The 26,573-nt window shown below is 38.4% G+C and overlaps 1 protein-coding gene across 1 annotated transcript in view; it reads left to right on the top strand.

Moving 5' to 3' along the window:
* The first annotated feature begins 956 nt into the window (after window positions 1-956).
* SYT14 (synaptotagmin 14) overlaps window positions 957-26,573 on the top strand; it is an 80,686-nt gene continuing 55,069 nt past the window's right edge. The window contains 2 exon segments of the mRNA XM_032184414.1: window positions 957-1,014; window positions 13,452-13,499. Coding sequence (XP_032040305.1) covers window positions 1,002-1,014; window positions 13,452-13,499 — 61 coding nt within the window. The 5' untranslated portion in view covers window positions 957-1,001.

Here is a 26,573-nt window from a genome sequence, read left to right as displayed (position 1 = left end):
GGCATCTTTGTTCACTACTGTGTCCTGATTCACTCTCAGATGCCATCTGCCTTGTGCTCCGAGTCAGTCAGAGGTGCGACAGGAGGGAGCAGTGTCTGTGATCGATCGTGCAGTGGCACTGTATTGCAATGCATTGTACGGTGGCTTACGACCACTTGGGTAATTTTAATTCTGACATTTCCCATCTTTCAATGGCTTTACTTGGCAAAAGTAGCTTTGTTTGTTTTTTATTTTTTTTTTTTTTCCCAGCGTTTTTACTGTGATGTGCAACTCTTTAGCTGCATAGATGAGCTCTGCACACCTGACAGGGGAGTTGGGGAGGTGCTTGTGGAACCGCAGACCGACTGAAACTAACGCTTCCATGGTTTCGGTGTCTGGTTTGACCAAAAGCTCTGGGAAAATCATAATAATCATAAATAAATAATAATAATAATAATAAAAGATAAAAATATGCGAAGTGGTGCGACCTTTATCATTTTCTCCCCAAAAATTTAGGAGGTGCTGGGGACTTCCAGAGCCGCCAGCTGTTGACACCAGGGCAGCAACGTTTGAAAACCGTGCTTATCCCAACGGGTTGAAAATAAAAACCACACGTCTTTATGGTGGGAGGGACCCAACCTTCCCCCCCCCCCCCCCTTTAACCACACAGCCGTGAGGGGCAGCGGACGCGCAGCCCCCGCCACAGAGGCGGCTGGGCGGGGCCTCGCCTCTCGGCCGGGCGCGGGGCGGGGCGGGGCGGGTGGGAGGGAGCGCGCGCCCCGCCGGTTAAACTGCCGCCGCGCGGGCACGCGCACGGCCGTTGGGCGGTGGCGGCGGCGGGAGCGGGGCGGAGCCACGAGCCCCCGCCCCGGCCCGGCCCGGCCCGGCCCCGCTCCGCGCTCCCGCCCGGCAGCGCCGCGGCCGGCAGCGCCTCCGCTGCCCCCCCCCCCTCTCCCTCCCCTCTCCTCCCGGCACGGCCCGGCCCGGCCCGGCCCGGCACGGCACAGCCCACCGCCGGGATCATGGCGATTGACGGTAAGTAGGCCAATAACGCGCTCCCCTCCTCCTCCTCCTCCTCCGCCGCCTCCTCCTCCTCCTCCTCCTCCTCCGTTCCCCTCCCCCGGGCACGGCGCCCCCTTCATCCCCTCCGCCTCCTCCTGCAGAGGATGCCCTGGGTAAAAAAAAAAATAAAAAAATAATGAAAAAATAACGGGATGAACGGGCCCTCCTCTCTGCACCGAGCGCTTCCCAGCCGGGCCCCGGGGCTGGCGGGGCGCCAGGGAGGCTCCGCGCTCAGGCGGCAGAGGGGAAGGCAGGGGGATGCTGCGAGCACTTGTTGGCCGCCCGGGGTGGAGGCTGCGCCCCGACGCCTCCCCGCTCCGCTCACAGAGTGGGCTTTGTTGGGAATTCCTTAAAAATAATAATAATAATAATAAAAATCCCCGAACTTTAATGGCAGGGAAATAAGGCTTTAAGGTGTGCTGCTCCCTTGCTGCAGCGCTCGCTTCCGAAAGCGGTTGTCGTAACTTCCAGGGGAGGAAAAGAGCGAGGGGAGAAACCACACAAACAGCTCCGGATTGTGTTCGTGTGGGATGCTCCTGTGCTGCCGGTTTCCTTGGGTTAGTAATTGAGGCTGCGTTATTCCAGAAAGCTGTGGGAATTAGTTGGATTGGAAAGTATTCGCCAAAAAAAAAACTAAATAATAATAATCCATGTTTGATATTTTCAGATGATTTAGGGCATCTCTCCTTAAAAGTTAAAGCAAACGATCATGAATGAGTTAAGCAATTTAGCCTCTGAAAAGAATACAACACCTCTCTCATCAAGGCCAGATGTAGAAATAGCCTGCCTTGTACGAATGTGAAATTGTTATCATGGGACTTAGGCTCTGGAAGTCTTTGAAGGCCAGGCTGGATGGGGCTTTGGGCAGCCTGGTCTGGTGGGAGGTGTCCCTGCCCATGGCAGGGGGCTGGCAACAAATGGACTTTAGGGTCCCTTCCAGCCCAAACCGTTCTATGAATCCGGAATTTGCTTTGTAGTTTCTAATTAAAGGGGAGGCAGGGTAAAAATATCCAATCATGAAACTGACCTACTAGGTTTTTCACTTTGTTCTCTGTCTGAAGACAGAAACCAAAATGCATTTTTCCGGTGTAGTCTGTAGCAGGAATGTGGCATCCTCTTTGTTGACAACCAAATAGCTGATTCCTATAGATTTGTTAGTAGGTAGGTGTTACAATTTTTATTCCTCATCTTGGTGAACTCCACCTCCTTCTGTTTGTGTTGCAGTATCCTGCTGCAACTGGTCAGCAGTGTTTAAAAATATGGGTTGGGTTTGGATGAATACTGACTCTTGAAGACAGGATGAATCCCCTGGACTTATAGTCCAAAGGGGCAAAACACAGAATTTGTATTATGTCCAAGTAAATTTGTAAATGTTTGTGATTAAGTTAACAGGAAAAAAAATACTTTGTTTGGTTCAAAAGACTTTGCAGTTGCACAGATTTTTGGGAGGTGGTAAAGTCATATGCAATAAGCAAGGCTAATAACTTTTGACTGAAGAATAAATGCAAAATAGTTCAAAACTCTCTTGAAGCAGGTTATATATAGTTATATGTGCAAAGTACAGAAATTTAAAATAGGATTTGTTAGCTGCAAGAAATTTAGTCTGTTGACTGCTTTTAAAAATCTTTAAGTGCTGTTTCTAGTGTCACTCTGTCAGCTTACAAGTTTACATCAGTTCTAATGTTAAAACTCATTCTTTTTGTCTAAAAAACAAAGAAGGCTTTTTATATGAAGCGGTATAGAGAACCAAGGAGCCAGTGACCATGAGCAGTGACCGTTGCTCTTCCGGTCAGTGCCAACAGTTAGGTACTTTTTTGCATTGTGGTTACTGCTGGACCTTTTTTTTTTTAAACAAACAAACAAACAAACAAACAAAAAAAAAACCCTATATTCTTCATGTGACCAGGTTCAAAGCCCTAATGTAGTGATTGCAGGAGCAGTTAAATCTTTCTCTTTAAAAGTTAATGTCATCTTAAAAGATGTTTCTATTTGTTTCTTAGGTGTTTTGTTTTATACAGGCATCAGGTATATAGTTTGCATAGTTTGGGCAATCAGATTTGCTAGGAAACAGCAGCAGGGAATCTATTGGGAAAAGTTTTGTCTTAAATAGGATTAAATAATTTTATCTGCAGTTCTTATTTCTGTCATATTTCTCTTCCTAAACAAAATGAGTGTTAGTCTTTAGTAGCAGCTCTATTTTGAGATGCAAGGTTATTTATTGTGTAGTGTTTCCACATAATGTAGAAGAATGCTAAATTCATTCAGTACAGAGAATACTGGGATGCGGAGGATGGCAGATATGGAGGAGAGCGGTAAGACCAGCACAGCAGGTAGCTTGGGATTTGGGTCTTCCCGATGGCGGCTGCCTCGGCATGGGGTCTGGTGGCCATTTGCTGGGGATGGGAAGAGCGAGAGTGGAGGAGCCGTTTCTGAGAGTCCTTCAGCATCACCATGGTAATGTTCCTCATGGCAGCGTTAATTTGGTTTCTGTATGCTGCTTTTGCTCCTCTGAGCAGTCGCAAGACTTAGGCACCTGCCTTAAGAGTTGGGATTTGAGGTCTGGGTGAGGAGCTAGCAATGGAAATCATATTGCAGGGAGGAGAAAGGTAAAGGTCACAGTGGGAGGCTTTATAACCTGAGGCAGAACTGCGTATCCTCATGGATCTGCTTGTGCCAGGTTTGTGGGCTGCACTTGAATGTGCTCTAATGCGGTGCAGGCTATAGAAAGCTGTGCATTTCTCAAGGAAGGGAATGTGTTCAGAGGTGAGCTGTTCCAGACCGAGTTATCTTGCATTGTGAGGGGTTCAGTGCTAAGAATTCAGAAGCAGTGTTAAAGAGAGTAGTGAGTTGTACAGATAAAGTGAATGTAGCAGAGAAGAAGGAATTATAGCATAGTGCTGTCATTTACTAAATTATTGATTGAGTAATGAGACTAATGAACCTGGCTTCCTGTATTTTCCCCTTCTGATCCCACCAGTGTAACCGTTTTTCATTACGGTTTCCTGGTACACTCCTGTTGTACTCTGAGGTCCTCTTCATGTGTGTAGGCTTTTTTGAATGCTTTTCTTTTTGTCCCTGGGTCTCCAGAGTGTCTCTGGCGTGTACTCAGCTTGCTGTTTCTGACAAGCTCGTTCTCCCTTCCAATCCTTGTCTGCCAGCTGTTTAGTTGGCTGCCGCAGGTGCAGCTGTTTACATGGATTTATTGGCTGGCTGGATGTCCCTGGGTTTGGTGAGATTGGTGGCTGCTGATGTTCATGAAGCTTTGAATCCTGAAAGTATTAAGTTCTGACAACTTTGTGTCAATTTTAATGTAAATTAGCTCCTGAATTCATTGGCAGTAGATTGTTAAGTTATATAACCCTCACTTCATTGGGAAACAAAGCCAAAATTGCTAAATGAACCTACTTTTTATTTATGGATATAAGAAGAAAAAGGAGTTAGAACACTGACTGCTTCATATGGGTTACGTGAAAACCATGCCTAGGCAAAAACTTCATAATCCAGAGGAGAAACCAAGGAACGAGCTACATACAGTGCCTAGGTGGGACTATTGTATGTGTGGCCCGTGGGTTGAATCTGGCCTAGGGAGCAGTTTTACCTAGACTCCAGGCTACCCCAGATATTCTGTGCTGTAGGGCAGGAGGTGACACAGAGGTCCAGTTGGCGCTGACCTGAATAGGCTGTGGTGCTTCTGGACCCATGCTGCTGCAGCCAGGGTGCGTGTTGAGGAGTAGCAGCAGTGTTGAATAAAGCCTAAACATAAGAAGCCCTATTTTATACCAAGGCCCACTTCAAACACATTTGTTAAATGTGGGGTGGATCAAGCGTCAGGGTATTGAATTTGATCAGCCACACAGAATCTGTTTAATACTATTTTATGCTCATTCACCGTCTGCAGTGGAAACTATTCAGTGGGTGTTACCTGGTATTCTTTTTTTTTGTTGTTGCCATTGTAAGTATGATTCCCTACATTATTTGCTGATGACAGTAAAGCCTCGCCATGTGCAAAAGTAACAATTTCCTGGATGGATTTGCGTTACATCATCATCACTGGAGTGTTACGGAGCTACTGAAATAAAAAAGCCATTAGTTCTTTGCCTTTTTGATGGTAATAGAGTGGGGTGCCTTTTAAAAACATCTAACCTCTAATCCTCTACAGACATCTATTTGACAAGCTCCCCATGGGCTGAGATGAAGTTATCATACTTCATATAAGAAGAGGTGATCTGTTCAGAGCGAAATTCTGGAATCTGGTTCATTTTGAACGCTTAGCACTATTGCAAATGAGAACTCTTAGCATTCAGGATGGGCATACAAGAAAGCAAACATCCAGTGGCTGCCTGATTAAAAATGTTGGCATATATTGCCCATCAAAATGCAGGAGATTTATAAATAAAAGGAAAGTCTAGCTGTCTTCTGGAAAACTTTCAACTGCTGTGACTGTTGGGTCATATTTTCTCTTCACCTTATTCACAGGCTTACCCTGTAGGCTTCTTCCAGCTTCTGCACTGACTGATGTGAGGGACCCACAGTTGACAGTCCCTGGCTTTTTTCTGAATATTGTCAGGTCTCACACTGAAAAAGGCAAAGGTCTTATATTGTATACTGAGCTAAATGTGCACCTGGGGATTGGAGTAGGGATTTCAAGTCAGCTTTTAATCCTTGCACTTTCTAATCTTTGAGTATTTAACTCTTGCAGGTGGGAGAAGCTTTCTGTGTAAAACCATCTCTGGAGTGAGATGGAGAAACGTTGGCATGGTTTTGAAAGTTATTTGTAAGACAGCAAATGAAAGTTGAATCTGTTGGCAAATCACCTCATAATCTTCATGAGGAACATAATCTTCAATGTGAAAAATGATAGGTTCATTGTGATTGACACACATTTTACAAGTATTTATTTTGTAATCTAAAGTAAGCATTCTTCCTACATTCTGGGATCTTTTGAAATACAAATTCTTGGTATAATTTCTTTTTGTATCATAACCTTACTATTTTATCTGAAATACGAGAAATACAATTACATGTACTATTTCCATGAATTATTTCTCACATTTTTTTTGATTAAAATTTTTAAAACATATACTTCTAAAATAAATTATACACAAATCCATAGATCATTAATCAAAAAAAAAAAAAATCCTGTTTCTTGGCTTACTTTCTGTTGTGAAACTTTGCTCTCGAGTGTTGATTCAGTGGTATATTAGCTAAAAACTGTAGGAATTAGTTAAGAGATGTACTGATTTTTTTTTTATCTCTTTGTTACTATCAACTTTTGTTGTTGACATCTTCTTTCTTAGTTCCAGAGCATTTGATAGAGTATACACCCCCAGCCAATATGCACTACTATCTTCTTGTCATTTGCAGTGAGATAACCATTCTTACTGTAGCTGCGGGTTCTCTTTCTACTCATATTTAAAGAAAAATACTGCACAGGTCTTAGGTCAGGTTCAAACCATTTATACTGTTGCTGTTGCTACTGATATATACTGTACCTCTTCATTTCCACTAATAAGACTTATTTGAAGAAGTACTTGACTGAAAACAAGGTAAAATTGTATTTCAGTTGTCAGAAGAGTGAGGAAAGATAAGTGTCTTGTGATTCTGGGTAGAAAGGCAACTGAGATGATATTTTCATGGTGAGGGAAAGATGGTCCCTGAGAACCTCTCAACTTTATGATATAATCTGTTTATACAATCTGTCTAACCTCTTTTTTTCTTAGCTTCAGAAACTCAGTGAAGATGCTTCCATTTTTGTGGAATTGTGGATAGGATTGGCCCCAACATTTTTTTGAGAAACAGAAATGGCTATGCTATTCTTGGTTAATTGTCACTGATTGCTAATTCATTAGTCAGTGGCATCGGTGTTGCTGAATATAAATATAATTAAAAATGAAGTATTCTGCGTGTCACAAAAGTTCTAATGTTTGTCACTACTTTTATGGTCAGATAACAAACAAAATATTCTTAAATTAATTCAGGACAGATTAGATGATTTTATAAGCTAAAGAATTTTTAGAATTTTCATTTAGCTGTAGAGCTTAGGGATATGGTTTAGTGGAGGACTGTTAGTGTTAGGTCAGAGGTTGGACTCAATGATCTTGAGGTCTCTTCCAACCTAGAAATTCTGTGATTCTGTGAATTATTAGATAGTTATCATTCTAAATGGTGCCAGCAGAGGAGATGGTCTTTACAGTGGAAGTTGGAAATCAATCTTATGTTTTTATAACCTTAACTTACTCTTGAAAACTGTTTGCCTTGAACACATCTGCTGCTAATTTAATCAGATACTTATTTCTCTTATTAGTGGGTTAGACAGTGAATAACTCTTCTTTATTTACCTGCTTATACACACCATCTGTTGCATCTTTTTTTCCAGAGTCCAAGAGTCTGTTAAATCACTCCTCCTATGAAAACCACTGTGTATTTTTATGGACTTACTTCCTCCTTTCTTTGTGCCTTCTGTAGTTTTGTTTTATTCTTTAGGATGGAAGGTCAGAGAGGAGTCCCAACCACACAAAATGTGCAGGATGAGGGTACATAACAATCACAGAATCATAGAATATCCCGAGTTGGAAGGGACCCATAAGGATCATCAAGTCCAACTCCTGGCACCACACAGGTCTACCCAAAAATTCAGACCACATGACTAAGCGCACAGTCCAAACACTTCTTAAATTCAGACAGGCTTCGTGCAGTGACTACTTCCCTGGGGAGCCTGTTCCAGGGTGCGAGCACCCTCTCGGTGAAGAACCTCATCCTGATGTCTAGCCTAAACCTCCCCTGCCTCAGCTTGACACCATTCCCACGGGTCCTATCACTGGTGATTAAAGAACATAAAGTAGCATTTTTTTTACTTTCTATTTACTAATAAAGTCTAATGTTGTTTGCTTTTTGACCACTAGTGAGCATTCAACTGTAAACATTTCAGTTTTTACATAGACAATATTGTTTACAGACTAAAATTGTAACAAGTGTACTGCAGGAATACAAAGTTAATTTTACACCACCTGTGAGGATGTGCTGATGACTGTATGTAACCTTTTAGGAAAAAATACCTTACTGATACCCGCTACAGAGTTGCTGTTCTTTAGAAGTGTTTCCAGCGTTTTTTGTTTGTTTGTTTGTTTGTTTGTTTGTTTTTTGTTTTTTTTTTTTTCCTTTTAGTTAGCTGTTCTTTCTTCTAAAATCAGATTCTTTCTTAAGATCAGTTCACTATTTGAGACAAATTTTCAAGTAGATTTGTTGGTATGCGTAAGCCAGAACACTCTCCTTATAGTTGTATTTTAGAATAAATTTGGTATATGTTATGAGATAGCATAATTCTTCTAAGAATAGATTTCCTAAGTATCTTGCATTCATAGCCAAAGCACTGGTATTTTACACATGCACCAGGCAAGTTAGCCCATCACACAACTGATTCGGCTTTTAGCTTGTCCCATTCTACATTTCTGTGGCATAGCAACAAGGGCTCTCATGGGTCGTACCGCTGCGACTCGCGCTTTTCATGCCACACAGTGCCTTTGGTGTTGGTGTTCTGCACTTAGACTTTGCGGGTTAGTCAAGGGAAAAGAGAGCTAATGCGGAATACAACGTTAAGTGCATGTTTGTTGAATGTAGTCCAAACTTATCAAAATGCTAATTAAAATACAAACCTCAGTTGGAAAGTAATGTATTACATAAAAAATGTGCCCCTGAAGTTACACCTGCTGACAAAGACTTCAGTGGTGCAGTGTGATGTTGTGTTGCAAGTAGTAATGTGTGGATTTGCTGCTAAACTGAAGAAGTATGTGTTGTATACACAGTGTCCTAAGCTGTACCATGGTCTTAATTCTGGAAACAAGTCTCGGATGTGTTCGTCAGAGCGATGGAGTGCACCCTCACTGAGCTGTGGGTGACAGCAGGGAGGGGAGCAGTTCGTATGCAGGAGGGCAGGGCTGATGGTAACTGTGTGAACTTCAACAAGAACAAATGTCAAGTCCTGGACCAGGGGTAGCAAGCCCATGCAGCACTGCAAGCTTGGGACAGGCTGGCAGGAGCACAAGTTCTGTGAGGAAGAGCTGAGGGAGCTGGGGTTGTTTAGTCTGGAGAAGAGGAGGCTCAGGAGAGACCTCATTGCTCTCTACAGCTACCTGAAAGGAAGGTGTGGGGAGCTGGGGATCAGCCTATTCTCGCAGGTAACTAGTGATAGGCCTAGAGGGAATGGCCTCAAGTTGCACCAGGGGAAGTTCAGGTTGGAAATGAGGAGACATTTCTTGTGAGAAAGAGCAGTCAGGCACTGGGACGGGTTGCCCAGCGAGGTGGTGGAGTCACCGTCCCTGGGGGTGTTCAAGGAAAGGTTGGATGTGGTGCTTAGGGATGTGGTTTAGTGGGTGATAGTGGTGGTAGGGAGATGGTTGGACCAGATGACTTTGGAAGGCTTTTCCAACCTTAATGATTCTAGGAGTTTGCACAAAAGAGCCTCGAGGTCCTGGTGGTCAGCAAGTTGGACGTGGATCAGCCGCGTGCCTCAGCAGCAGTGTGGGCTGTTAACGCAGTGTGAGACAGATCGCCACACAAGGGATTCCAGAAGAGAGCTGCGAAGCTGGTGGTGGGCTGTAGTACTTGGCATACCAGAAGGGGCTTGGGAAAGGGAGGTGGCTTCTTTGAGTGCACAGTGAATGCACGTGAGGTGGCAGGCATGGGCTAAAATGGGAAATTCTGACCGGGTATAAGGAAGATATGTTCACGATAGCACCGCTGCAAACCAGCTCTCAGAATTTCTGTCCTTGCAGATCTTGGTTGGTTGAGGCCCTGAGAAACCTCCTGTGAGGATGATTGTTGTCTGGAGTCTCTCAGAGAGCCACAAGTTGCTCCCAGTTTTTTAGCCAATTACTTTCAGCACCTAGTAATGGAGTTTCAACTCAAGTCCAAACATAGCAGACCTATGAAACTAGTACAATTCAAAATTCAGAAGGAAATGAAATGTTACAATATAATCAATACAAAACTGAGGTGTAGTTTTTTTCTTTGGTGAGCAACTTTTTGTAGTTTTGGTGCAATAAATTGTGATAGTCATCCTCACAGATAGAGACTTGGCGTACAAAATATTTTAAATTGAGAATTTAAATTGAGAAAATTAAACTTTGTCAATATCTCAGCAGCTGCCTTTTGTTGTAAGTAAAACCTCCGTCTGTTTAGTTTGTGCTAAATGTCTGGATGATGTAGATCTTAGGGCCACTAGATGGTCAGTCTAGCTCAAGAAAACTGGTGTTTGAATCTATAATTATAAAATTAATTCATCTTTCATTATTTCTCGTTTTGCTTCCATTGTCTGAAAAGATATGAAAAGCTTCGTTCCCAGTTTTTCTCATATTCTCAGTTTTTATTCTTCAGCATTTTGGGCACAGTATTACTTCATCTTATGTGCAAAACCACTTAAAACTTTAAACTGTTAAATAAAAGAGATGTTCACAGTCAAGATGAAACAGAATTAATAATAATCTGTATCTAAATCAGACTATTAACTATAAAAGCATGGTGACCCACCACTACATTAAAATTAATTATTTTAACATTTGAAGATTGTAAAATTTAAGAGGGTCATACCAGTGAACCTTTGGGATTTGTGGGCTAACAGACACAAAGCCAGTCTTTTCAGCCTGCAGGAGTGCTAGGTTAACAGTTGACACCTTGCTGTCATGCAGAAAGTTTTCATATTTACACTTTAGTTTCTTTCAATGACAAGTTTATTCAAAGCTAAGAGCCTTCTCGGGAGTTGGAAAGACAGGAAAACTTGTGTTCGTTTGTTAAACTGTGAGTAAAACCAAGGTGTGAAAAATGTAATAGTTCCACGATTTTGAAGAGCACTAGGGGAAAAAAAATCTGCCTGAGTCACTTGAGGATAATATTTTGTGTTTAATAAATTGGTTAAATATTAAAGACGCTTTCTTCAACTTTGTTTTCAGAACACGAAGTTTGTGATGGATTTTTATTCAACAGTCAGTTTCCATTCAAAAGTGGTTTTGAAAGAGTAAAAGATTAGTCACCCATTAAATAAGACATATAATTTGGGAGCTTCCAGGACAATGAAAAGACAAAATTGAAATTCTGAACGAATGCATGTTAAGTTATGTACATTTGCTGTATAGTGTTGTAGTGAATTAAAAAAACAGTATAAGGCTTAATGTAAAGGCTTTATTTAATAGAACATTACAATGTCTTAAATAACTTTTTCAATCATTTACATGTATTCTTGAAAACAAAAGGTACCAATGCCGAATGCACAACTAACGTTAATATTCTATATTAAGATTTCATGCTTGTTGAAGTCACTGAGTGCAATATACAAGTAAAATCTAATGCTGCTCACTGGCCTTCTCACAGTAATTTCTATTTGAATCTTTATTTTTAACTGCCTAGCACTTTTGGAATGAAAAAAAAATATTTTTTTTTGTTCATTTTTTTTTCTTCACTTCTGAATTTAAGTCTAATGGGAGGAGAAATTCTAGAGGCAAGTGTTACAGTCACTCTGAGCTTCTCTTTTGTAGCCTGAGGATGACTGCACTGACTTGAAAGAAGACTGTAATCTCCCCTAATCTCATTTTTTAATGTGTTTCTGTCATAAAACCTGTTTATTTTCAACCCATTTTTTCTTACTCAGAAAAGATGTTGAAAGCAAAACATAAGAGTGATACTGGTCAGTTCCTAGAAGAGCACTCTTTGCTATCTAGAAGAGTACTCTTCTGTTGCTGTGTTCTGTAAAGAAGTTCTGGGATAATCAGGGTCATTGATTTTTGATTTCCAATTCAAGAGTATTTTTGAGGCTTGTGTTTCAGATTGCTGAGTGTTAAAAACAATAGTTGCATTGTATGCTCAAAGTGAGGACGCTTTCTGACTTCATATCTCACAGACATTTAATTTTGTTGTAGAAGTTGTTTTATTCCACTTATTTTGGTCCTTTTTATCCTTCTTTCTCTAATATATGCATTTCCTACCATTATTTATTTAGAATGTAAATTTCACTACAAATACATGCATCTTCATAAAGCATTAATAACAGCAGCTGGCAATGTTATTAGTTATGATTTTTAAATATCAACTGATATTGTATCTTAACATCCTTTATGACATGACATAGTTCCTTTATTATGGAATGAAGAAGAGTAGTAAGTGCTGTATAACAGATTTAACAGATTTTCATGTTTTTTGTTTTGTTTTGTTTTGTTTTTGAGATGGAAATAATTTTATTATCTGGAGTTTGTTTTGGAGTGTTGTGAAGTGTTTGGAATCCCATAGTGATTGATGTATATGGGCTGTTGGTTTCTGGAACAGTTTTGTATTTTCTTGAAGTTTCAGAGCACCATGTATGGTGATCTGTATGATCAGAGCCCTTCAGTTCTGCGTTCTGTTCAGATAAACATGGACCTTGGTCAGTGGCAAGAGGCTTAGTGGGCATTAAGGTTTGGTTAAGGCAAGCCACAGCTTGGTGTTGCTAAAAGTTTGACTGTGGGGAATATCATTCCAAAACCTTTTACTTAAAAGAGGACAAGATGATGAATACCATAAATTCATTCAATATAAAGTAATGATAATAAAAATCAACTCTTCCAACAGTTTCTCAATGCCATTAAAAGAATCTCTTCAATGGTTTGTAACTGCCTGTTCCTCTGGCTGCAGGGCTTAGCAGTACGTCCCTACAGTTCTCCCAATGTCACACCTTCCTATTTCAATTCACTTGACTGATTGTATTCTTCTTCCATTGTGGTTCTGTCAGTGTCCTTACTGGGTATGTTATGCATTAGTCTTTTCTTCACTAGCTGTAGTTATAACATTAAAATGTTTTTCTATTGAAATTTAAAGTATAATATTTTACCAAAAACCTTGTTATTCACATATTTAATAAAATTCTGTACAGCTGTTTAAAAGCTTAAATAAAAACCCAACAAGACTCTTGAAGATAAATTCCAGATAAGCAGCCCAGCCTTTAGTTACAGGCTTTCTTTTTCCTTGCCTTGCCTTGCCTTGCCTTGCCTCAAAACATTATTTTGATGTTCTATTGTGTTACCAATATTTCTGATGTTTTGAGAAATCTTCTGTAGATGGTGGTTCCCTCAGAACAGGAAATCAAGCTTTGTATTTGGGAAATAATTTTAGTATGATTTCAGTTAATTTGCTTGTGTTTTTAATTTTGTCAGTATAAATTCTCTGTAAGACTCTTCAAACTGCACTGTTGCTAGCAATGTTAAGCCAAAGATACATTTATTAATTAGGAAGTTTTCAATTCATTCAGGATATCCTTTGGAGAAAATAGACTTTTGCATTTTTATTAAATAATATGTTTTGCAGCTTTTTCTTTCACGCTGTTTATGTCTTGTTAAGAAGCCAAGTACATTTTAATTGCTAATATTTTCTAATGATTTATTTCCAAATAGGTGGTGAACGAACTTGTGGTGTACATGAGTTAATCTGCATTAGAAAAGGTAAGCAATGATTTGTGAAAGTTAACTTATTAGCTTGTGAATAGTACTGCTGAGATATCTGCTACCTAATGTTAATGTTGTGCATTTTCTGGATCTTAATGTTGTACGTTTGCATTGTAAAATCTTTTGATGCTGACGCTGTCACTTAAAAAAAAATATTGAAATTTGCAAAATAAAAAATGAATTTTCATGAAAAGATAAACTTTTTTTCTTCCAGTATATCCTGAGTTACATGGAAGTTGTTAACGTTGTTCATCTGTGATAGGAAACCACATACATGAACTTTGATCTTTGCCCTGTACTTTCAGATTTTTGTAAGTTGATTTGATTTCAAGTAATGATTGATTGTTGTGAGGGTATTTTAAATAAGTGATATAGTGGACTGGCAATTTCTTCCTATGTGTTCTTGAGGTCCACGTGACAAAGAGACTTCTTTGAAAACGACTTTACCAGTAATAACACCAGGAATAGGTAGAGTATGAAACAGAACTGTGCTCAAGAGAGGGCTTTCATAGGTTTAAAGCTGAGTTACAGTGGCTGCAGTTGCAGTTTGATGATACAGCTCAGGTGATGCAGTGACAAGATACAGTTCTGTTTTCTGCCCTCTCCTTTTGCCAGCCCTACACTCTTTTCTTTTTCCCTTGCAGTGGTGTTGCTGAGTGGCTGTGTTCTGATCTGATGGCTAATCTTATCAAAAAAAGTATAATTTCTTCAAGGTTTAGTTCCTTGAATTGACTCACCACTAGAATCAGAGAATCATTTAGGTTGGAAAAGACCTTTAAGGTCACCAAGTCCAGCTGTTAACCTAGCACTGTCAAGTCTACCACAAAAGCATGTCCACATCTACCACATCTATGTGTCTTAGGTCAGAAGAGTATTCAGTTATTTTCAAAACGTAAAGAGTAAGAAAGTGTGGAAGAAGAGGAGGAGGAGGGCTGCTAGACTTGACAACAGCTAACTGTTAGACTGGCTCCCTGGTATTGTTAAATTTCTGCTACATCATTCGTGGTAGGAAGAACTTTTGTTTGGCCTGTGAATAAATCTTAGTTCCTATTGCAACAATTTAGTGCATATATATTTTAAAAAATATATTAAAACCTATCTGCTAGTGTCAAAATTTAGTCTACCAGTTGAAGTGAAAAATAGCTTTATGACCAAAAGTTGTCTTTTCCAAATAACTTATTGAAAGAATAATTGAAAGTTGTATGCCATTTGACAGTATTGTAATTAAAAACACTTCTCTGCTTTTTAAAACTCTAAATCATTCCATTCTGGCTTTCTGTAACTCCTTTCTCATTTGAGGAGGTTGTTCTTTTTTTTATTATTATTATTATTTGTAAGCTCTTTATTGCTGTCTGTCTTTCCTTTGATGGATAAGTCAGTGCACACAGTGCACTGCATTCTTTCTGTAATAGACTCTGGTTTTCTTTCTGAATTATGAAACTCATTGAACTAGAAAGTTCAGGAAGCCTACTGATGATGTTGCAAAGTCTATTAATCTTGCTAGCCCCTTTTTATTTCAGGGTATTGTACTTTTAATAAAAAAAATGTGCATTCTTGGAGGCATTACTTTGTTTTTGTTATTGCTGGGAAGCTCAAATGAAGAGAGATGTATCTTTTTATGGTTCTGTGTGATATTTGGACATTGGAGTCTAATCTGCTTTAGTGATTGATCAGATACTGTAAACGAATTTTTAATACTTGCATGGAGTGTGTTTTAGCATTAGTTATAAATTAGCCTAGGGATAAGTGTGATGAAAAGGGAAGTATCCTCTTAGTGCCATTTATACCTGTAGTTTGGTGGGTTCCTTTTTCCTTTAGATGAGTTTCCGTGTGTATTCTTGTAACCTTGTATGCCCCATATGCCCTGCCATGTCACTGATAAATTTCTGCTTGTAGTGTGTGGAACGAGTGCATTTTTGTCTGTCCTCTCTCTGCTTGACATGCTTATAAAGCAGAATATGCTTGCCATTGTACTACAAGTCTTCCAGTTGTGTAGTGCTCCAATTCCTTGCATTTAATATATTGATTACTTTATCTAGGATTTCACAACATCTGATGCATTCTGGTGCATTCGAGATGTATTGTGTTTTTTTTTGTGTGTTTGTTAGTTTGTTTTTGTCTGACCAATGGCCAGGCTCCTAAGGATTACTTTGTGCCAGGTGTCCAGGCTTGCTTGTTTGCCAGGATCTGGGTGCGTGATCTGGATCCATATTTACCTTCTCAGAACATGAAATCCTTTCCAATCTGAGAACTCCCGGCCACCTGGAATCTGGAGCTGGTCCAATCAGGAACTCCCAGCCCTGTCCCTAATGCCCCTGGATACTAATTTCAACCTTACATAGGAGCAAGCTGAAAAGTTTTGTGGCGTAGGGACCTTCCCCTTTGCCATCTCTTGACTGCGCCATGAAAAGAAAGGCTTCTTTGGCTCATGAAGTCACTGTGGAAGTTTGATGGACAATTCAAGTATTCACATTGACACATGCAAAATTCCCCGTGCTCTTGACTTGTTTGAAGCGAGGTGCACTGTCCCCCTCTCCCTCTTCACTGGCATCCGTGTGACTGTGGTACCAGGGGAATGCACTTGCACACTCCTAGCATTTATTCATTCGTTTTCATCAAGGTGTTTGACAAAAGGGCTCTGCTTTTGAAAGTCGCCTGAAAGCCTCTGATACTTTCTGCCAGATGGCAGTAGGTGATTGACTGCCTGATGACTGTAGTTAGAGTGCTCGTGAAGAGTGCTAGAGTCTTTGAAAGAAAGGTTAATGGTAAGTAACCAGAGCAAGTAACCAGAGTTTGTCAAGATACCTAGTGCACATCTGTGCTTTGTTTGTCCATCTTTCTCATAGTCCTTCCAAATATGTTGTCTCTGAGAAGCAGCTATATGGTAAACAGGGATGTACCATCTCACTTCTCCTGGGCTAAGTAGGGAAAAGAGTAAAGCAAGCAAATGTGTGTCTTCTATGAATAATGCAACAGAAAACTTCTGTTTTTAAATGATGGCATATAACTAGAATTTATATAAGGGTTGTAAAACTGGAAGAACATCTGTTGGTGATCAATTTTTCTTTCTGCTTAGCAAACGAACTAATTCGTAAATTGTCTTTCCTGTCTGCTCACTCATTTTTGCTAAGGAAGTAAGAACCTTGGGATCCCTGGTGCTGAAATCGGAAAAAGGACTAGAAATGTCTGCAAGGCTCTGTGTGGCCCCACCACTGAGCTCACATTATTATATACCTGTATGAAGGCATAACTGTAAAAATAAAATGCAAAACTGCAATTTCTGCTATGGAATATATTCAGCTCTTAAAATCATATGAAATTTCATTTTTCATTTATTTATTTAATTTTTTTTTTGTGGATGCCTCATCCCTGAAAGTGTTCAAGGCCAGGCTGGATGGGGATTTGGGCAGCCTGGTCTGGTGGGAGGTGTCCCTGCCCATGGCAGGGGGGGCTGGAACGAGGAGATCTTTAAGGTCCCTTTCAACCCAAACCCTTTTGTGATTTTCTTATGTACTCCATGCTGCAGTGCCAGGACTACAAATGATGCGGAAGACTTGAGTTTTCATTTAAAAGCATCATTAAAGTTTCTTTGATGTTACTGATGCTTCCGCTGAAACAAATAAAACTAATTTGAGTTGTAGATTTATTTTTTAGCTTTCTAAGACTCAAAGATGTGCCAGTACTGGTTGTAATGCTTACTGAATAGCTGAGATTATCTGAATTCATGTGAATGATATCGATACAGTACCAATACAGAACTCAGATCTGCTAAATGAAGGTGATGCCAGGTAGGGCCTGCTCCCGCTTCACATAATGTTGTCATGGCTTCACAGATGTGCAAGGTAGACTGTGGTGGGTCTACTTCTAGTCTGTACACTAAGGATTGTGTATATCTGTGGTGTCTTGCTTGTACAGTTTCCTTTTGCAGATTCATACAGGTTTGTGAACCATGTCTGAAAAGTTGATTAGGGGTAAGAATACTGATAGACTTTTTTTGCAAAACCTTAAAAACTAATTTATATATATTTAAATAAAATCTTCTTATAATTAAGTGAATATACTGCACGTCTTGAAAAATGTGCATATATTAAGGCAACTATGTAACATCTGGCGGTTGCAAAATATAGAAAAAGACACTTCCCAGATAAAGAAAATAAAGTACTTTAGGGAAATACAATCAATTACTCCAGAAATTTGGTAATACAGCATTGAAATTTGTCACTTCTGTGTGTAATGTAGCATAGTGGTTGAACTGTTTCTATGGTTTTGTATTTACACATTGTTAAAATCTGGAAATTGAAAAATGGAAAAAGAGATTTTTCCTTGTATTACAGGTGAACTGCTTGCTTGCTTCTGTTTTCACTTACTGCAAGTTTGGAGATGTGCTTATTTCCAAATTTATACCTGTTTGACAATTCAAGTTCACGACATGTCTAAGGAAGGAATAGCCCTGCTTAGTTTGGTTCGTAACTCCATCGCTTTATTCAGTCCCTTTGGGTTCTTGACATAGTAAAAGAGCAGGACAGGGTTTTCTGAAATGTACTTCTGCTGCTTATTCTACTCTGGTAAAGGTCTGCCTTTTTTTTCTGGCTGGTAACACCCACATGTTTTTGAGAGAATCATGAGAATTATGTAAGCTGTTCATTTGCTTATTTGCTGTGGGCATAAAAGAATTTAGGGGACTTGAGAACAGACCAGAAACATGCATCTTTGGCTGTGCAGTGCCCTGTAGCTAGGCTGCTAGTCTAACTTGGAGTTAGCTGTTGTTAGATGTACTAATATCTTAATTAAGGCTGTTTTTCAGGTTCTGTTTGTACAGATGAGCTAGACAGGTGATGGGTGTTTATCATATTGAACTATAACTGAAGAACCCCTATTTTTAATGCATTCTGATATGTATAATATTCACTGTATGATATGAAAGTCTCATTAACATGATCATGCATTTTATACTTTATTTTCAGGTCTCTTTCACCTTTCATTGTTAATTTGTGTATTTTTGAAGTAATGTGAAGTGATACTTCCAACTCAGCAATGTGTTTTGTATTTAATTCATGGAAATGTAGATCGAATATCTGACTGAGGTCTGAGTTGCTCAGATTTTTTATAACTATTTTTATAAGACCTTTTTTTCTTTGCAAGATGTTCTTTCTATTGTAGCAGTCTTACAAACAAAGGAAATTATTCAGCAAACTGTCTTTGTGACTAATAATGGAACAGAAGTGGTCTTTAATATGCAAAAGAAAGAAGTTGCAAGGAGACAATGTCTTTGGCTGATAATGTAGAATGTCACTTCTAATAATAATTTTGAAAAGATAAGAAGGTATGAATTTTTGTTTTGTGAGAAGTATATTCTAAGTAGAACTATGTCCTTTTTAACTTTGTGGTCAACTATCATCATCTATTTGCATGAATCTTGAATGTTAAGTTGCCAGTTGCATTTAATTGAAGTAGTAAGAAATACTTATTCATTAGCTTCCTGTTACAACTACAAACATTTTAATGTTTTTTATTTTAAAGTTAACTGCACCTGATATTGAATTTATATTGAAGTTTTTGGTAGTTTACACTAAATAAGTGTTACTGAAAAAGAAACAAAATAATTTTTCCTTCAACTTGGTCATCATCCAGTTGATAGAGCTTCTTGTGCTAATAGTTCTTTGTCAAGAGAAATATGAGACCACAGATGGTAGCAAATTTCTTTAATTTATGTAAGCTCACAGTAAAGTTTTACATTACAAATAAATATATGTTGTTTCTACTCATTTTAAGGTATTTCTACTCTATTTCTACTCTACTAAATTTTTCTACTCATAGGAAAAGCACCAAGTTAATGGCATTTTCTCTTTTGACAGAGATAGGAATAAAACCTTTATTAAAACTCTACGCAATTCAAGCTACTTCTATAATATACGCAGAAAATAGTAACTCATCGATTCATAGTTGTGCAGTAATTAACCTTAAATAGAGAAATACATGTATTTTGTTGTAGTTTAGAAACACAAGAAATTGTATGTCTTTTGTTCTGAAAATACTAAACTTAATAGATTTGGATGATACTTTCATTGGAAAAATAAAAGTAATCAAGCAGGATTAACAACACTAGCTTTCTAACAAAGAGTAAGATTTAGTATTTACTCTATTCTGGGTTGATACATTTTGTACTAGTGAAGTATGATATGAAACCAGTATTTTTCTTTTGGTGATTGATAACCCCTTCAGGGAAGCAAAGTACATTTCTGTTTGCTCTCCTGTGTTTTGTAGTCTTTTGAAAAGCAGCATATGCTGGGGTCTTTTAGTTCCAACTGTCTCAGTTCCTTTTCTTCCTTAAACACAAAGCTTGCTAAGAGCTTTGCAGTATCCAAACTTTGATTTCCCGGCATTTCTTCACTTAAAATGTTTGTATTAAAATTTCTACAGCATGATGCTTTGCTACATATGCTAGTTAATCACGGTGCTGTTTAGCAATTCTGGCTTGTCTAGCACTTTTTTTCCAATTAGCCATTACAATTGATAGCAATGTGATTATAAAGGTTTTTTATTACATGGATTTTTCCCTGGTATTGGAGGGCAACTTTGAAGTAATTATGGATTTAGACAGCACAAGCCTCTAGATCTGCGCAGGTCTCTAACGCTTTTGCACTGGGAGGATTATCTGAGTTAAATATCCATTAAATATCTACGATCACTGCTGTTCTCTCACCCACCATGTGGAGAACACAGGCATGTGACATGCTATATGATTGCAACAGATTATTGGGACGTGAAGGTAATCAAGAGTATCGCCTTATCTATGTCTATTCTAAGTAGAAATGCGACGTTTCCTTTGCTGTTTCCTTTCAGAGATTTCTGTTGTGAGGTACTACTTACAAGGAGGTACATTCCGTATTAGAGAGAGAAGACATCGAGGGACTGGTAAATCAGCAGGGGTGGCAGGCTGAGAACATCCTCGGCTCACAAGGATTTACGAATTTAAAGATTTCCGTCAAAAGTTTAAATCTTCAGTTCAGACTATAGCTTCTGTTACTCCTAAATTCTTTCTTAGTTCAGTGATGATTCGGAGCCCAGGGTCCTCCTTTTCATATAATTACATTTATCTCTGAAAGACAATTTCAGCTTGGTATTTTAAAAGAAAAGGGAAGAAATCCTGTAAATGACGATCTGCAGCAGCAGTATAAAAGTTGCAACAAGTATTTTGTGCAGTTATGTATGTGAATAGTTAACTTGCTGAACTAAGGCCTTTTTAACACTAACTAATTTACAAAGTATGTTGAACTCTGAAGTAAATAATCAGTCAAGTAATTTAAGTGCTCATAATAAAATTAAATAAACTAGTACTTGTAAAAACAAAAAACAAAACAACAACAACAAAAAGGTGGTGGTGTTTTCTGGCTTTATCTCTATAGCAGTGCAGATACCCTTCAGCCAGGATGAAGAGACGTAAGCCAAAAGGTGAAAAAAACCTCCTGTTATTCCAAATAGCTTTCAACTAGAATAAGGGCAACACTGGCATTATGGCAGGGTAGCTGTCGTGATGCAGTAATTTTTTTTTTCATGTAAGCAAGCACATTTATTTTTTTACTTAATGTTGTGTATGACTTTTTTTTTAATAAATTACCCTTTAAATGGCATCAAGTATCGCTTCAGATAATGTCAGTTTTCCCTTTTCCTCAGTATTACTTTGAAATGTATATAAATAGAATTTTTGAAGGGCATTGCTATTCCAGATAGAAAGTTAAATAAGTACTTTCATCCTGATTTCATTCTGTCAGTCTTTCAAACTTCAGAAAGGTTCATGTTACTAAAAATTGTTAATAATTTTTGCATTTAGGGAATGCACTTTTCAGTACTGCGTTGAAATTCAATTGTCATTTCCTGTTTATATTCACATAAAATTGCCTGTCTCAAGCTAATATACTGGATATAGAGATTTAAAGTGTTGAACGTGTAAACTAAATTCTTTTCAGTTGTGAAATTTGTGTATTGAGATCACCTTTAAAAAAAAAAAAAGTTTAGGAACGGATTCAGTTACTTATACTTACAGAAGAGACCATATTATGTAATTATAACAGGAAAAATATTTACTTGAAAACCAGCACATGTGGAAGTGCAGTTCTTATTCCCGTTGAATAAACAGTCAGACAAGTATTTTACTTCAAAGTTGACTCAGAGGCACAGGGGTTTGTGTTTGGTTGTTGTTTTTTTTTTCCCCGTTATGACATAACTAGTTTGTGAGAAATAAACGTGCCATGTCAAGATAAATAATTTAAATGCTGACAAAAGGCAATCAAGGCATAAATCTTATTTTGTGGTTCAGTAACCTGTTTTCTGAAGATATGTTAATTTCTCTTGCAAGTCAGAGTTGGTATGAAGCAATGTGGCAATAAATAGTGTTTGAATTCAAAATATTTGTAAACTGGACATTACAGGTTAATTTCATGTAATGCCAATGATGGATCTAATAATGAATAATGTCAAATTAGCGGATCTAATAACAATGTAATGCTTCTGCAGGACAAAATGCAAGTAGCAGTGCTCCTCTATATTTAAGAGAATTAAAAAAGACTGAAATATTTTAGATCAAGTTGTATAAAAAATAAACATAAAAATCAGCTTTGAAACAAAAAATGAGCTACCTGTTTCATTTCAAATGCTTTTATGCTAGGGTTGTAAAGGCAATTGAATTACTTTGGACTGTTCCCCTAGTTACTTAATTTGTGTACAGAAGAGATAGCATTGCATTTGTAAATGAATAATTAAAACATCACCGAGGTAAATGTGTGGCTTCGTACTTTACTGGCTAAATAAGCCGTAAGATGTGCAGTGAAAGCTCCAAAAATACTTGACTGGACAATACAGATATTTTAGACAGTATAGGCTTGTATATGTGGATACATATTTCAAAAAGTACTTTTTAATACATCTGAGGATTTTTGTTTGGTTATATTTATTTGAAGATGTGAATATTTTCTGAAGAGTTTAAAATCTTTTTCCGGAAAAGAAAAAATTGTTTAATAACAAGAAAGCTGTATTAGAGAAGGATGTTAATTTGATATTTAAGATGAAGGGATGGTAAGTTTATGCATTCTAATAATTCTAATTTTAGTGGTAATAACAAGGCTAATTCACTTTTGTTAATTTAATATTTCTGTAGTGAATATAACTTTCTATGTCATTTCCACAACCAGCAATTCAATTAGTTCTAATAACTTTGTAGTAAGTCATTTGTTCTTTTTGTGTTTCTAAAACTGTTAAATTATTATAAATTTCAAACATTCCATGTTGTTTTTCCATAGGAGCTGAAGATAATTGTGAAATTCATCAAAATAGGACATTTGAATTTGACGTTTGACTATTGAAGTATTGCCCTTCTGCCAGTTTGTGATTCTTGAAAAAAGCATTGGGAATCTTTGAGAGTTCTTAAAATGCTTTTCATGGTACAATTAATGTCTAAACAAATTAGAATTTATGTTAAAATGTTTTGGGTGAAAGTAACTAACTCCTGTGCTGAATGTGGCACAGATGGGTTTTGTATGGAAAAAAAGTACATAACTTTATTTCTGTCTACAAAGTATACCTGGTTGACACTTTAGCTATGCAAAATTAATTGAAGAATTAATACGATAGATAAAACCTTCATTCATAGATGAGAATCTGTATGCATTTATGTGTGGAAAATTGACATACAACTTTTTTTTTTTCTGGCTTTATAATGATATATTAAAGGCTTTGAACTTGATAACACATTTAATCTGTGAACAAGCATTCTAAAATTCTTTATGTGGATGCAAATTTATACTAAAATATAATCTTCAAGTCCGATGTTCACACTAAATTACATAAATAATTAGTCTTGCTACAGCTAAAGTTACATTCTTTTATAAGGTATCAGCCAATGTTTTTTATTCCAGAAAGATGTCATCAGATATTGTGTTTCCATAGAGAGAGCTGTACTGACTCTCTTTTAACTAATTAGTATCCGGGAAGTACTGGAAAATCATAAGTGTTTTCAAGCTACTTTTAGGTTGTAGATTCCTAACGTGCGTATTTTGTTGGATCAAAGCAAATTTGAATGCTGAACAATATAAAAAAAAAAAAAAAGTTATATGTATTAAATTGCGATATGTTTAAAAAAAAAAAAGCTTTAAAAGATCAAAAGTGAAATAATTTATTTTTTTTTTGTCATAAAGTATTGTACAGTTAATCTATTTAAAGAAAACATACACTGTCCTCCTTTATTGTGAAGTATAGAGTTGTAGAGTGACTGGATTGCAATTTAGTCTGCTGAAAGCAGCATTGATGTTAAATTTGGGCAAAGTTGCTTAGGACAGACTGCTCCCATAAAAAAAGCAATTGTTCTCAGATAAATTTGCCTGGTCTCACTTGCTTTAATCTGTCTATTCCTCCTAATCTGTTATCTTTTTCTGTTTTCTTTTCCCTTTCCAACTTTTTCTGTGCACTCTGTCCCAGCGTTATTTCATACCTTCCATTTCCTCACTGGACCCCCTTTGTGTCTGCCTAACTCCTGCCTCCCACTTCACTCTCACTTCCGTTGGTCCCTGTCTCATGGTGAATTGTGGTCTCTTCTGTCTGCCCTTTCTGTCTCTGTGTTTAATAGATGTTAGAACTGGAAGTTACTGAAGAAAGAAGAAACTCTGCTCTCAGCCCAGTCTCTAGTCTCATTTGGGTTGGGATCAGTAACTGAGAAAAATGGATGTTGTTCAAATGTTCTCACTTATCCATATGCAGTCTTGGGAGGAGGGGAGAATGCTTACTGCCAGCAGAGCCTTGGGAGATTTCATCGATTGGACTTTGAGGTCAAAAAGGAAGATACATAGCACAGAGACTTTTTTTCAAAAATTTCAAAGCTTTTTCATATTTAGGAAGATTTCATGAAAATGATTAATGGATGCCTGAAACTTGCCAAATTTACCTCTAAATCAGGGAATATCAGGGCTTTTTCAATTATTTTGCTTTATTTTTTAGTAGAAAAAAAAATCACGGCTATGTCTGTAACTTTTTTTTCCAGCACATTCTTGGTCATGGCTTAACTATTTTTCTTGAAAATTAAAGGCCTTCAGTGTGAGGCAGAGTTGCCATAAACTTCAGCTATAGCAAGTGATTTTAATAAAATCATAAGATTTTATTAAACAGACAGACTTTTGAAGAGAATATCAGGTAATCAGAGCATGTGCAACCAAGAAGTTTCATAAGGCAAAGTGTTTTTCTTTCTATTCATTCATGTTAATGAAAACAATTAAAAATATATATATAATGATAATGTTATAACTTTTTGTTCTCTATGGACAGAAATCCCACTTTTCTCACCTAGTTGCTCTGCTTGACAGCAGATTGTCTCATCCTGAAGGACTGATGGGGAGCTCTAACTATATGGATCTCTGTACATTGTCTGAAATTGAAAATTAGGCTCACCTGCTCTACCCTGTTGGACTTTTTTTTTTTTTTCTAAATTCTGTTTCTATTCAGTAGTTGTACTGCGTTTTTATATTTCTTGTTTTGTCTTGGACTTCAGTGGTTTGAAAGGTGAAGGTGAGATCTTTAAGACTTTCAATCATTTCTAACTTTGCCTTCGGTTCTTCTTAAGATAGAGTTTCTAGCTTAACTGAGTTAATTAAAAATTGCTCATGCTTTCCTAATTATTCTGATATAATCTAATAAAACATGAAAAAAATACTGAAGCTTGTCCAAATACAAGCTTCTAATCTGATGATGGTTTATTTCTTTGAGTCTTCTTTGGTTGACATTTTGGTATTTCTTCAGTAATTTTGTCAGGATGGATGGTTCAAAGCTATAGCGAAGTTCATTTTCTTCTGAAAGTTGTAGGGGGAGAGGTGAGGGTTTTACGCACAATATTACATGATGTCTTGGTCAGAGGTAAATGTGGAGTAAAAATTATTTGCACTGTTTCAGATGGATCCAGATGTCCAGCTCAGGATGGAAGTGCAAATCAGAGCAGTTCCTTTTAGAAAGGTGCATTTCTTTGCTATGTAGTTTTTTAGGAAAGCGCACCTTGATTTTATTCAGCTGGGCAGCTAAGCTGCACCACAACTTCTCTCTCACTCCCAGTCCTCAAAAGAAAAGGGGGAGAAAATAATGATGAAAAGGACTCAAGGTTTGAGATGAAGACAGGGACATCACTCACCAATTTTTATGAGCAAAACAGACACAAAATAGATTAATGTAATTTATTGCCTATTACTGACAGGCCAGTGCAGTCAGAAACTAAAAGCAAACTAAAAACACGTTTCCCCATCCACTCTCTTCTACCATCTTCCACGCAGCACAGGGGAATGGAGGTTGTGGTCAGTCCCTAACGCTTCATCTCTGATGCTCCTTCACGGTCACTCTCTGCCCAGCCCCATGCAGGGTCCCTCTCACGGGATGCCGTCCTTCCCAAACTGATCCTCTGTGGCTTTCCACAGGCAGCAACTCTCCAAGCACTGCTCCCACACGGCTCCATCCCACAGGGTCCATCCCCCAGGAGCAAACTGCTCCAGCACGGGTCCCCCACGGGTGGGCAGCAGCTCCCCCCAGACCCTCTGCTCCTGCGTGGGCTCCTGTCCACAGGCTGCAGCTCCGGCCCGGGGCCTGCTCCTGCGGGGGCTCTCCATGGGCCGCAGCCTCCTCCAGGCCACATCCACCTGCTCCACCGGGGGCTCCTCCACCCATGGGGGGGGCTGCAGTGTGGAGATCTGCTCCATGTGGGACCCATGGGCTGCAGGGGCACAATCTAGGCACTATGTTCCAGTGCTTAACCCCTCTTATTCTGAATTCCACCCCTCCTTGCCCCCATATCCAACTGTGATTTTCTTTGCTGCTACTTCTGACTGTTGCTTCTTGTCTTTCTGTTTTGCATCTCCACAAACACGGAGTCTGCTGTCAACTTTTCTTTTATCCTGCTCTGTTTTATGTAGTGAGTGATGTTGCCACACAATATTAAACTCCTAATGTAAAATGCCAAGGGCTTTGCAGACGGTATTAACAAATCCAATAAATCTTCTGTAAATAGAAGAAGACTCATTTCAAATAATAAAGTTGCCCCTAATTGCT

Source organism: Aythya fuligula, chromosome 3 (assembly GCF_009819795.1).
Source record: "Aythya fuligula isolate bAytFul2 chromosome 3, bAytFul2.pri, whole genome shotgun sequence".
Classification (NCBI taxonomy): domain Eukaryota; kingdom Metazoa; phylum Chordata; class Aves; order Anseriformes; family Anatidae; genus Aythya; species Aythya fuligula.
The sequence above is the reverse complement of the archived record's forward strand: the minus strand, read 5'-3'. Positions and strand labels throughout refer to the sequence as shown.